This window comes from Engystomops pustulosus, chromosome 6 (assembly GCF_040894005.1).
Source record: "Engystomops pustulosus chromosome 6, aEngPut4.maternal, whole genome shotgun sequence".
Classification (NCBI taxonomy): Eukaryota; Metazoa; Chordata; class Amphibia; order Anura; family Leptodactylidae; genus Engystomops; species Engystomops pustulosus.
The window spans coordinates 29,640,803-29,653,590 of record NC_092416.1 but is presented as its reverse complement, the minus strand read 5'-3'; the positions used below and the strand labels follow the sequence as shown (position 1 = coordinate 29,653,590).

Sequence of the window (12,788 nt, the reverse complement as noted above, 5' to 3'; positions counted from 1 at the left end):
TATATGTACAGCTGGTATAACCTGGGGATCTCCTGTATATAATGATATATGTACAGCCGGTATAACCTGGGAATCTCCTGTATATAATGATATATGTACAGCCGGTATAACCTGGGGATCTCCTGTATATAGTGATATATGTACAGTTGGTATAACCTGGGGATCTCCTGTATATAATGATATATGTACAGCTGGTATAACCTGGGGATCTCCTGTATATAATGATATATGTACAGCTGGTATAACCTGGGGATCTCCTGTATATAATGATATATGTACAGCCGGTATAACCTGGTGATCTCCTGTATATAATGATATATGTACAGCCGGTATAACCTGGAGATCTCCTGTATATAATGATATATGAACAGCTGGTATAACCTGGGGATCTCCTGTATATAATTACAATGATGTACAATGCTATAAATAGTAAAATGGTTATTTATAGTAAGAACAGAACCTTACAGCGCTATCAGCAGTCACCCCCGCCAAGACAATCATGTGTTGTGTGTGTGTTGGGAATTTTACCTTTTTGCCATGATGTCAGAATTTCTGGATGAAGATTGCAGGTGCTTGTATTAGTCTTGGCGGGGGTGACTGCTGATAGCGCTGTATCCCCCGCACCAGGTGGAGGAGTCTGGTGATGTCAGACAGGTATATAGAGGTCGCAGCCCCTGACCTCTCTCTTCTGAGATGCTGAGTCTTCTGGTAACTGTGCTGCTGGCTGCCGGAGGTAAGTTTTCCTAATAACGTCTTTATTATATTTGCTATATTGCTTTTTTTTTCACTTATTGTTGCCTTTTGTTTCTGCAGCCACCCATGGCTGTGGGGTGCCCACCTACCGGCCCCTCTCTCGAGTTGTAAATGGAATTGATGCAGCTCCGCACAGCTGGCCCTGGATGGTAAGTTATGGGAAGTGCTGCCATTACAGTGAAAGCAACTGACAGGATTGTGTTTGCAGCTTTGGATGTGACAGGAGCATGATAAGCCATGATAACTCAGGATCAGTAGGACATCTCTGTGCCCACCTACCATCTACCACATAATCCCTATTCCTGTCTTCCAGGCATCTCTGCAGTATAAGTACTCGGGTGGCTACTTCCATACCTGTGGTGGCAGCCTTATCACCCCGCAGTGGGTCCTGACTGCAGCTCATTGCATCCGGTAAGTTATTTGCATCTTTCTTATGGGCAGAATTGGGTTTGTGTTCTTATGTGCAGTAAGTAGAAGATTCAGTAAGATCACTAAACATTGATGCATATGGTCCTCAAATATACCGATCAACAGTATGACTGCCAGACATTATTTTACATGACTCTGTAATATCAAAAAAGTTGTAAAACAAGTGGAAATTTGCCAAACACAGCATAATACAGCAGGGGGCAATATGACTACTCAAAATTGCTGTATGATACCAAATAATACACCAAGGGGCAGTGCGGTCTTTAAGCATTGTTGTACAAGACCATATATAATATTGTGGAGGGCAGTATCATGGAATGCTGTAGATCACCCCAAAATACAGAAGGGGCAGTATGATGGTTGAACATTGCTATACAGAGGGCAGTATTATCATTGATTGCTGTATTTGACCCTACAGCAGGGGGCAGTGTGTATATGGGTGCAGGACTTACAATGATTTTGTCTTGTGGTTACAGGTATGAAAACACCTATCGCGTAATTCTGGGGGAACACGACCGCAGCGTGGAGGAAGGCACTGAGCAATACTTCCCCATTAATAATAAAGACATCTTTGTCCACCCCAACTGGAATGATGAATGCCCGACGTGCGGGTAAGTCATGTCCTCCATAATCTGAGAAGGCTCCACTGACCCCGGAGTATGTGCACAAAATGATCTAAGATTCATAGTAATCCCCTGTCTACAGGATGGGAAATAACATGTTGATCAGTGGGGACCCAACTACGAGGGTCACCTGATAATAAGAATGGGCCCCCTATCAATCTACCTAATTGAAAGGCCTCTTACCCCTCTTACCACTTACTTTGATCCCATCATCTGTGGGGGTAGAATGGTTGGTGGACAGGATCCTTATATATCTTTTGTTTCTTTCAGTTATGATATTGCACTGATCAAATTGCCACAAGCAGCAGAACTGAATGACGTGGTCCAGTTGGGCTGCCTGCCGGCCCGAGAACGACTTGTCTATGGGGGCCAGGAGTGTTATGGACCTGGCTGGGGACTCCTTTACAGTAAGTGATCGGAGGTGGCAGCGATACATATAGATCATGTATAAGAGTGTCCTGTATGTAATCAACCCTTTCCTGTATTATGTGTCCTGTGCAGGCAGTGGCCCTCAGTCCTTGATCCTACAGCAAGCAATGCTGCCCATCGTGGACCACGAACAGTGCACCCAGCCTGACTGGTGGGGAAACACCGTGCATGAGTCTCTGATCTGTGCCGGAGGAAACGGTCAGTCCAGCTGCAGTGTAAGTGATGTGATGGGTGAGGCCCTCTCTTTCAACCACTGTAGACCCCAGTAAAGCTGAAGCCACATACAAACTTAAATTCACATTTTAATTGTGTTTACATTATGTTAACATTTGACCAGATAATGAGTGTTGACCCCCTGTTCTGTTTGTGACCAGAGTGACTCCGGGGGACCCCTGAACTGCCAGGATGCAAGCGGCCGCTGGTACATTGATGGGATCGTCAGCTTTGGGTCTATGATATGCAACACCCCAAAGAAACCCACCGTATTCACCCGCGTGTCACTTTACCATGACTGGATGGACGAGGTGAGCGCATCCCATTATAATATGGCACTGGGAGGGGCAGAGACATCTAGTGCACTGACAATTCTTATATTTCCAGATAATCACCAACAACTGAGCGACAGCGATGCACCTGGACGCCCGACATCATGATGTATGAGAACGGCTACACAAGACCCCAGCATGCCTGATCATACACTATAAACTCACTAAAAATAAAATAAATTTTCAAAAAGACAAATTGTCATCTGCCTTTTTTCTCTTTAATGTTTTTGTGCTACAATAACAAATAAAGGAGTATTACAGGAGAGCTAATAGATCATCTCCATAGAGTGGAGAATGTCCTCATGTTTCATTAAAGGAAACCTACCACATGAAAAGGTAGGTGTAAGCTTCAAATACCAAGCACCAGCTCAGGGTGAGCTGGTGCCGGAGCATATTTTCGTTATCCTCTGTAGGGTTTGGGGGTAACTTAGCATCAAAGGTAGAAGCTTCTGGACCTCACAGGCAACTTTTGTGCTGCTGAGCACCAAAAACAGTAATGTAGGAGCTTGTAGCAATCCAAAAGAAAACGGCTTTATTCAGCTTTAAAACATTTACAGGAACAAAAATAATAAACAGCCTAGCCTCTACTTAGGGCACTACCTCACTTCTTGAGCCCTAACTCCCTTCTAGGTTCAGGAACACTGCTGGGGTTCCTCCTAGGCGCTCTGGCTCTCAGTGAGCTCAAACAAAACAATGTCCTTTCTGGATCCCAGTTCTCTTGGGACAGACCACCTGTCTGTCTCCAACTGGTCCCAAGTCCTCCTGCTGACTGCAGGACACACAGCACTGGCTTGCTGTCAGCTCTCCCTCTGGAGTTGGCCAGGGATGGGAGTGGTCAAGGTCCTTTTCAACCCTGGTTGTGGGTCGCTCTCCAGTGCCCCCTAGGTTCACACTCTTATACCTCCTATACCGCTGTATCGCGGTTTAAACACTTTAGCATCTTTATATGTTAAGCCGGTTCGCCGCACCGTGGTACGCGCTCGGCGCACCATGACCACACTGAGCGCCTGAATAGGAAATGCCGGAGAGCCGTGTGCACGGTCGCGGGCATGGTGCGCCGAGCGCTTACCACGCTGCGGCGAATCGGCTTGACATATAAAGATATTAAAAAGTGTTTAAACCGTGATACAGCGGTATAGGAGGATAACGAAAATATGCTCCGGCACCAGCTCACCCTGAGCTGGTGCTCGGTTTTTGAAGCTTACACCTACCATTTCATGTGGTAGGTTTCCTTTAAGTTTGATCCTTTACTGGGAGATAAGTGGCTGCTTTCGTCCTAATCCAGGGAATTCATATTGTACAGTTCCTGGATGAGTGGCTTCTGTTCTTCCAAATAGAGGACTTGATGAAGAAGAGCTTAGTGGTAGTTAGCATTAGCGTTTTACTTATCAAAGAGAAGTCCTCTTTGGTCCCTTCTACCTGCCAGAATTCCTAATATCAGCTCCACCAAAATGACCGTCTCTTTATTATCAGACACAGTCATTAATCTGAGGAGGGCAGTCAGATGTCTGATTTTTCATCCAAGTCGAAAATCCGATAGGTCATGTCAGTTTTAGGAATGTTCTCTTCTGCCATAGAATCTATAGTCATCAATACTGTTGCATTGGTCGAAAACCCTGCAATCACTAGACAAATCCATGACTGTTCCAGTGTAAGCTTTTCAAGAACTCATCTGGTGGTCCAAAAAAACAATTAAAGGGAAATCTTTCCTTATATAGATCCTATAGTTCAGATATCGGATACCTCAAACTGGAGATGGGGTGCCCATGTAGGCGATATTTAGGTCCATTGGAAATGGTCGACTCCACGGCAGAAACTCCTGGAAAACCTACCACTTCGAATAGGGCTTATAAGCAGCACATGCTGTGCACCAGCTCAGGGTGAGCTGGTGCCGGCACTTATCTTCGTTATGTTTTTAAACTGTTTTTAAGCATTTTATCACTTTATTAATGTTTATATCCAAAGCTAGTTCGGATAAACATTAATAAAGTAAGTCTATCTTGGGCTCTGGGTCAATCTCAATCTTGAGATTCCTCCAGAGGAATGCACCCAACTTGTTGCAGAAGCAGCAGAGCCAACCTGGCTCCTATTGCCAGCCCTCTGACACCCAGGTCATGTATGAGTTACTACTACGGAATCATCACCACAGACAAGCAATTTACCACCTTGTGTGTACCTACAGGAAGGATCCTTTACAGCTTACCTGCCAATGTTCTGGACTGTGTGCAGTGTTATTCCGTGCCTGCTAACACTAACATAACAGGCCTACCCTTCAGCATCTACCTGGGGATATGTTACTACACACATACCAGGAGTGTCTGGTCTTCTGACATCTCCCTGACAGCGCCCGTGGACCAAGCCCTGTGACACATTTTGGTGCTAGGTCTGAACTACAGCAAGCCTCTCTGGAAGTCCCTGGAAGCAACCTGTTACACTAGCATGGTCTTCACTCCAGCCCAGACTATCTTCACCCCACGGCCTGGAAGAAGGGAACTCACAAAATCAGTGGTTTTTTTAAAGAAGAAATAATAAATACACTGACCCAGATATATGAAAACTGGTGCAATCTGCCTTAATGTTGTTTGCCTCACTAATGTTCGCCTTGCGCCACATTATTTAATAGTGTTGCACGCTCTTAGTAAATCGGGTCAGTTTTCACCTTGCACCTTTTTTCTGCTGTACTTTGCTTCAACACAATTATGACAGAACGGAGTAAGATAGTGTGCAAATGTGGGATCACAAACTAGGAACACATACCAACACGTTTTATATATTGTTTTGAAGTATTTTCAACCAATTCAAGACATTGGGCCACATTTACTAAGGCCCAAGTCGGACTTAGCACATTCTTTTATGTACAAACTACTTGGACATGTATTTAAGTAGTGTCCGGCTGCACTATTCCTCATGCAACACAAATTTCTTCACTAAAAGGGGCATTTCAATGCAAAGTTGGTGCACTCTTCCGAAGCAGTACAGACAGCATCAGATTCATGAAGAACGTGCGCCACAAATCCTGAATCTGGCGCCCCCTGCACACTACACAGGCAAACTGCACATAGTGAAGACTGCACTGTTATTAAGTAAATGTGGGCCATAGCCTTACACAGGGCCAGATTATAGGGGGGCTCCCTGGGCACGCGGTCCGGGGCCCCAACACTTTGCCCTTAAAGTGGCCCCCACCAAATGTGGGCGATTCGGATGGTCGCCCGAATTGCCAACAGTGTATATGGCTCCGGGCTCCCTGGGCCGGAACTCGGCGATGTGTCTGCCTTTCGTCTATGGTAGATCGAGGGAACTATAAGTTCCCTGTTCTGTCATAGACGATAGCATGTAAATAAAAATGGCGGCACCATCTTTGTTTATATCTGACACAGAGAAGGAAGAGGAGGATGGCGTGACTATATACGACTGTATATAGTTATTATAGGGGATTGTATATATTTATTATGGGGGGGGGAGTGTATATAGCAATAATAGGAGTCTGCATGTAGTTATTTACTATATGGAGGCAGATAAATAGGAAGAAGGAGCAGCACTGTGGATGCTTGAGAATGGCTGCATAGAGTCAGCCGAAACGTAGCACTTACCACTGGTGGAATGAATATTCACTATTTATCTTGGAGTGCTGCTTCCTTTCTTGGGGTTTGTATACTATATGGAGGCTGTATATAGTTGTCATAGGGGGACTGTATGTAGTTAGTTATTATAGGGAGGCTGTATATTGTAATTATTGGGGGTGTAAGTAGTTATTATAGGGAGGCTGTATATAGTTATTATAGGGGTGTATATTGTAATTATTGGGGGTGTATGTAGTTATTATAGGGAGGCTGTATATAGTTATTATAGGGGTGTATATTGTAATTATTGGGGGTGTATGTAGTTATTATAGGGAGGCTGTATATAGTTATTATAGGGGTGTATATAGTTATTATTGGGGTGTATATAGTTATTATTGGGGGTGTATGTAGTTATTATAGGGAGGCTGTATATAGTTATTATAGGGGTGTATATAGTTATTATAGGGGTACTCTATATAGTTATTATAGAGGGACTGTATATAGTTGTTATTGGGTGTGTATATCGTTATTGTAGGGGGACTGTATATAATTATTATAGGGGGACAGTGTACAGTTATTATAGGGGGTGTATATAGTTATTGTGGGGTGACTGTGTAAAGTTATCATAGGGAGACTGTATATAGTTATTATAGGGGGTGTATATAGTTATAGGGGGGACTGTGTATAGTTATAGGGGGACTGTGTATAGTTATTAAAGGGAGACAGGATATAGTTATTATAAGGGGGTGTATATAGTTATTATAGGGGGACTGTATATAGTTATTATAGGGTGTGTATATAGTTATTATAGGGGACTGTATATAGTTATAGGGGGGCTGTGTATAGTTATTATAGGGGGACTGTATATAGTTAGTATAGAGAGTGTATATAGTTATAGGGGGTGTATATAGTTAATGCTGTGGGACTGTATATAGGTAATCTTGGGGGCTGTATATAGCGATTACTGTGGGAGCTGTATATAGTGATTGCTGGGGGAGCTGTACATAGTGATTACTGGGAGCTGTATACAGTGATTGCTGGGGGAGCTGTATATAGTGATTGCTGGTGGAGCTGTATACAATGATTGCTGGGGGTGCTGTATATAGCGGTTGCTGGGAGAGCTGTATATAGTGATTGCTGGTGGAGCTGCATATAGTGATTACTGGGGGAGCTGTATACAGTGATTGCTGGGGGAGCTGTATACAGTGATTGCTGGAGGATCTTTATATAGTGATTACTGGGGGCTGTATATAGTGATTGCTGGGGGAGCTGTATATAGTGATTGCTGGGGGATCTGTATATAGTGATTGCTGGGGGATCTGTATATAGTGAATGCTGGAGGAGCTTTATATAGTGATTTCTGGAGGGGCTGTATATAGTGATTACTGGGGATGTATATATTTATTCATGGGGGCTGTTTATAGTGATTGCTGGTTGAGCTGTATATAGTGATTGCTGGGGGAGCTGTATATAGTGATTCCTGGGGGAGCTGTATATAGTGATTGCTGGAGGAGCTGTATATAGTGATTGCTGGAGGAGCTGTACATAGTGATTGCTGGGGGAGCTGTATATAGTGATTGCTGGGGAAGCTGTATATAGTGATTGCTGGGGGGCTGTGTACAGTGATTGCTGGGGGAGCTGTATATAGTGATTGCTGGGGGAGCTGTATATAGTGATTACTGGGGGAGCTGTATACAGTGAATATTGGGGGAGCTGTATATAGTGATTACTGGGGGATCTGTATATAGTGATTGCTGGGGCAGCTTTATATAGTGATTGCTGGAGGGGCTGTATATAGTGATTACTGGGGGATGTATATATTTATTAATGGGAGGCTGTATATAGTGATTGCTGGGGGAGCTGTATACAGTGATTGCTGGGGGAGCTGTATATAGTGATTGCTGGGGGAGCTGTATATAGTGATTGTTGGGGGAGCTGTATACAGTGATTGCTGGGGGAACTGTATACAGTGATTGCTGGGGGGAGCTGTATACAGTGATTGCTGGGGGGAGCTGTATATAGTGATTGCTGGGGGGAGCTGTATATAGTGATTGCTGGGGGAGCTGTATATAGTGATTGCTGGGGAAGCTGTATATAGTGATTGCTGGGGGGCTGTGTACAGTGATTGCTGGGGGAGCTGTATATAGTGATTGCTGGGGGAGCTGTATATAGTGATTACTGGGGGAGCTGTATACAGTGAATATTGGGGGAGCTGTATATAGTGATTACTGGGGGATCTGTATATAGTGATTGCTGGGGCAGCTTTATATAGTGATTGCTGGAGGGGCTGTATATAGTGATTACTGGGGGATGTATATATTTATTAATGGGAGGCTGTATATAGTGATTGCTGGGGGAGCTGTATACAGTGATTGCTGGGGGAGCTGTATATAGTGATTGCTGGGGGAGCGGTATATAGTGATTGCTGGGGGAGCTGTATATAGTGATTGCTGGGGGAGCTGTATTTAGTGATTGCTGGGGGAGCTGTATACAGTGATTGCTGGGGGAGCTGTATATAGTGATTGCTGGGGGAGCTGTATATAGTGATTGCTGGGGGAGCTGTATACAGTGATTGCTGGGGGGCTGTATACAGTGATTGCTGGGGGAGCTGTTTATCGTGATTCCTGGGAGAGCTGTATATAGTGATGTCTGGGGGCTGTATATAGTGATTACCGGGGAGGCTGTGTATAGTTATTGCTGGGGAGTGGTATATAACGACTGCTGTTCCCTGTCTTGACTACATTCAATGGGGGCCCCCACCATATTTTGCGCCCAGGGGCCCCGACCAACCTTAGTTCGGCACTAGTCTTACATCTTCTCTCCTGGAAGACAGTTTTCCGGTTTGTGCTCGCAGAATAAGTGAAATCCAGGCTCTCTCTTGTAAGGAACCGTCCATGAGAATTATGCATGATTACCCAATACTAGGTACAATGCCAACTTTCATTCCCGAAGTGCCCTCTCAGTTGGCCTTGCATGAAGATATTTTCTTACCTGTCCTGGGAACGGAATCATCTGGCCAAGACCAAATGAGGTTATGCTATCTGCAGACGGTCCAATTATTCAGACCAGGGGTTCACAATCATTATTGGTCCGAGTGCTGCAATGTCATATCCCTCAACATCAGAGGTCTGCACTAGGAACCATCATCCTAGATGTGGCAAAAACTACAGTACAACGCAAATGCCACCCCAGAAACCACAACTGCATAATATTACAGTTTGTATAAAAACTAAAAGACCACAGAGCTGATTACAAGTACAATACTTACAGACAATAATGATGATGATGGAAATTGTCTGAAGCAGAAAATAAAAATGTTGACCCCTAAGTTAGAGGAGGCGCTAATAATACTGGGGAGCCCATAGAAAACGTATAATAATGGAGACCACTAGATCAGGCTATAATACTGGAGACTCCATAGCAGGGGTAAAATAAAGGAGTCCCCATACCAGATATATCATAATTGGAGACCCCTGGGCAGAGGTTTGTAATAATGGAGACCCCCAGAGAAGGCTTTATTACTGGAAACCCCAATCCAGAGGTTACTATAATACTGGAGGTCCTCACCCCAGAGCTTACTATAGCACAGGAGACCTCCCAAAGCAGTGAGGGACACATGAAGGGGACATACCTTTGGGGACAGAGGTCCTTCTGGTGTCTTCCAGTCCCTGTTCTACTGATATCCTTGCCTGATTTCCAATATTCTACACTTAGTTCAGATGTCTTCCAGTGTTTACCGAAGTATAATCCTAACAGCATCTCTTCACCTACAGGGAATATCAGCGGTTCCATACTTGTACGATTGGCTGATCCTGTCTCAGACAAAAGATCCAGATTTATATTTCTGGGGTTCATAATAAATTCACATCACATAGAGCCTTTACAATATATATAGAAGGCATTTCACGCCCCCATAGAGTAGTATATTAGACAAGAAATATAACATCCCACAGGTACCACAGTTCACTATGGGCTGGGGAGAGTAACCAAATTTTGATAAGTCTGTAATAATAGTGGCAGCACAGCGTCCTAAATCCGGATCAGGAGATCCAGTAAAGTAACATTTAAGAAAATGTACTACTAGACGCCATATACATATAAAATGTTATTTGCATAAGGAATGAAATGTTTCCATCTTCATTAGATCCTTATTAACAATTGTATATTTTTATTGACATGCACTTGATGTTTCCTCTCATGTGGACTTCTCTTATTTCAAGACCTCATCACCCTATTACTGCCACTGGATTTGTCTAGTGTCTTCCCTTCACCTCCTTTTCAATGTGTGAATCTTTTTATGTGCTTTTAGGAACTGATGAAAAGACGTTTTCCATCGAAAAAAGCATCTCCTACGTAAATAAAATGTGACAGTTTTATATTGTTGTGGTGCCTCCTAGTCCATTTTTTGCTTTTACTCATTTTGAGCCTTTAGTAAGGATTCCTGCCTAAAGTAGCATCCATGTCCAATATACAACAGGAGATTGTCTTGTTGTTATCCTTTCCTGATCCAGAAGATGAGCTACAATCCTCTCTTCATACATTGGATGAGCTATCAGGTGAGCTATCCTCATACATAGAGTCAACCCAACCTTTCCGAAGCTCCGGAGCTTTAAATTGTATCCACCATTTCTGGGCGGATGAAAGATACCGTCAGGATTTGTTATTCCCTTGCTGATAAGGATTCTCCAGAACAACTAGTAGAGCACACTATTCGCTCTACATCAGTCTCTTGGGCAGAATTTGGTTGTGTCTTTGCTTAAAATATGTAAAGTGGCCTCTTAGTCTTCTCCATCCATTTTTGTAAAGTATTACAAGATGGACATCTCTGCCACAGAGGACTCATCCTTCAGCAAAGCGGTGCCAAAGTCAGTCAACTGCACAGTCTCAGGACTCACCCACTAAGTACTCATCCGGTGTGTGCTGCCGAGCCACGACTAGGAAAGCAGGAATTTGCTTACTGAAATTTCAATTTCCTTGAGTCCGGAGGCAGCACAACTTTTCGCTGTGTACCTCAGGGGTAATTTATAGGGAGGCAGCCTGACAATCACTATTGCTAATTAATTCAGACTACAGCAATCCAACATTTTGGTGAGCACATTTTCCTAATATAATTTTATATGCACATCTGAGAAAACTGGGGATCTCCTGTATATAGTGATATATGTACAGCTGGTATAACCTGGGGATCTCCTGTATATAATGATATATGTACAGCTGGTATAACCTGGGGATCTCCTGTATATAATGATATATGTACAGCTGGTATAACCTGGGGATCATCTGTATATAATGATATATGTACAGCCAGTATAACCTGGGGATCTCCTGTATATAATGATATATGTACAGCCGGTATAACCTGGGGATCTCCTGTATATACTGATATGTACAGCCGGTATAACCTGGGGATCTCCTGTATATAATGATATATGTACAGCCGGTATAACCTGGGGATCTCCTGTATATACTGATATGTACAGCCGGTATAACCTGGGGATCTCCTGTATATAGTGATATATGTACAGCTGGTATAACCTGGGGATCTCCTGTATATAATGATATATGTACAGCCGCTATAACCTGGGGATCTCCTGTATATAATGATATATGTACAGCTGGTATAACCTGGGGATCTCCTGTATATAATGATATATGTACAGCCGGTATAACCTGGGGATCTCCTGTATATAATGATATATGTACAGCCGGTATAACCTGGGGATCTCCTGTATATAATGATATATGTACAGCCGGTATAACCTGGGGATCTCCTGTATATAATGATATATGTACAGCCGGTATAACCTGGGGATCTCCTGTATATAATGATATATGTACAGCCGGTATAACCTGGGGATCTCCTGTATATAATGATATATGTACAGCCGGTATAACCTGGGGATCTCCTGTATATAATGATATATGTACAGCTGGTATAACCTGGGGATCTCCTGTATATAATGATATATGTACAGCTGGTATAACCTGGGGATCTCCTATATATAATGATATATGTACAGCTGGTATAACCTGGGGATCTCCTGTATATAATGATATATGTACAGCTGGTATAACCTGGGGATCTCCTGTATATAATGATATATGTACAGCCGGTATAACCTGGGGATCTCCTGTATATAATGATATATGTACAGCCGGTATAACCTGGGGGTCTCCTGTATATAATGATATATGTACAGCCGGTATAACCTGGGGGTCTCCTGTATATAATGATATATGTACAGCCGGTATAACCTGGGGATCTCCTGTATATAATTACATTTACGTACATTGCTATAAATAGTAAAATGGTTATTTATAGTAAGAATAGAATAGTATCATGTGTTGTGTGTGTTGGGAATTTTACCTTTTTGCTATGATGCCAGAATTTCTGGATGAAGATTGCAGGTGCTTGTATTAGTCTTGGCGGGGGTGACTGCTGATAGCGC

General features: G+C 43.3%; 1 protein-coding gene across 1 annotated transcript; it reads left to right on the top strand.

Annotated features, from left to right (window-relative positions):
* The first annotated feature begins 581 nt into the window (after positions 1–581).
* On the top strand, positions 582–2,933 carry LOC140134776 (chymotrypsin-like elastase family member 3B). The gene is made up of 8 exons (XM_072155382.1): positions 582–733; positions 814–902; positions 1,067–1,164; positions 1,659–1,793; positions 2,076–2,212; positions 2,307–2,449; positions 2,609–2,758; positions 2,835–2,933. The coding sequence occupies exons 1-8, from the start codon at positions 694–696 to the stop codon at positions 2,850–2,852; spliced, it is 810 nt and encodes a 269-aa protein (XP_072011483.1). The 5' UTR covers positions 582–693; the 3' UTR covers positions 2,853–2,933.
* The last annotated feature ends 9,855 nt before the right edge of the window (positions 2,934–12,788 follow it).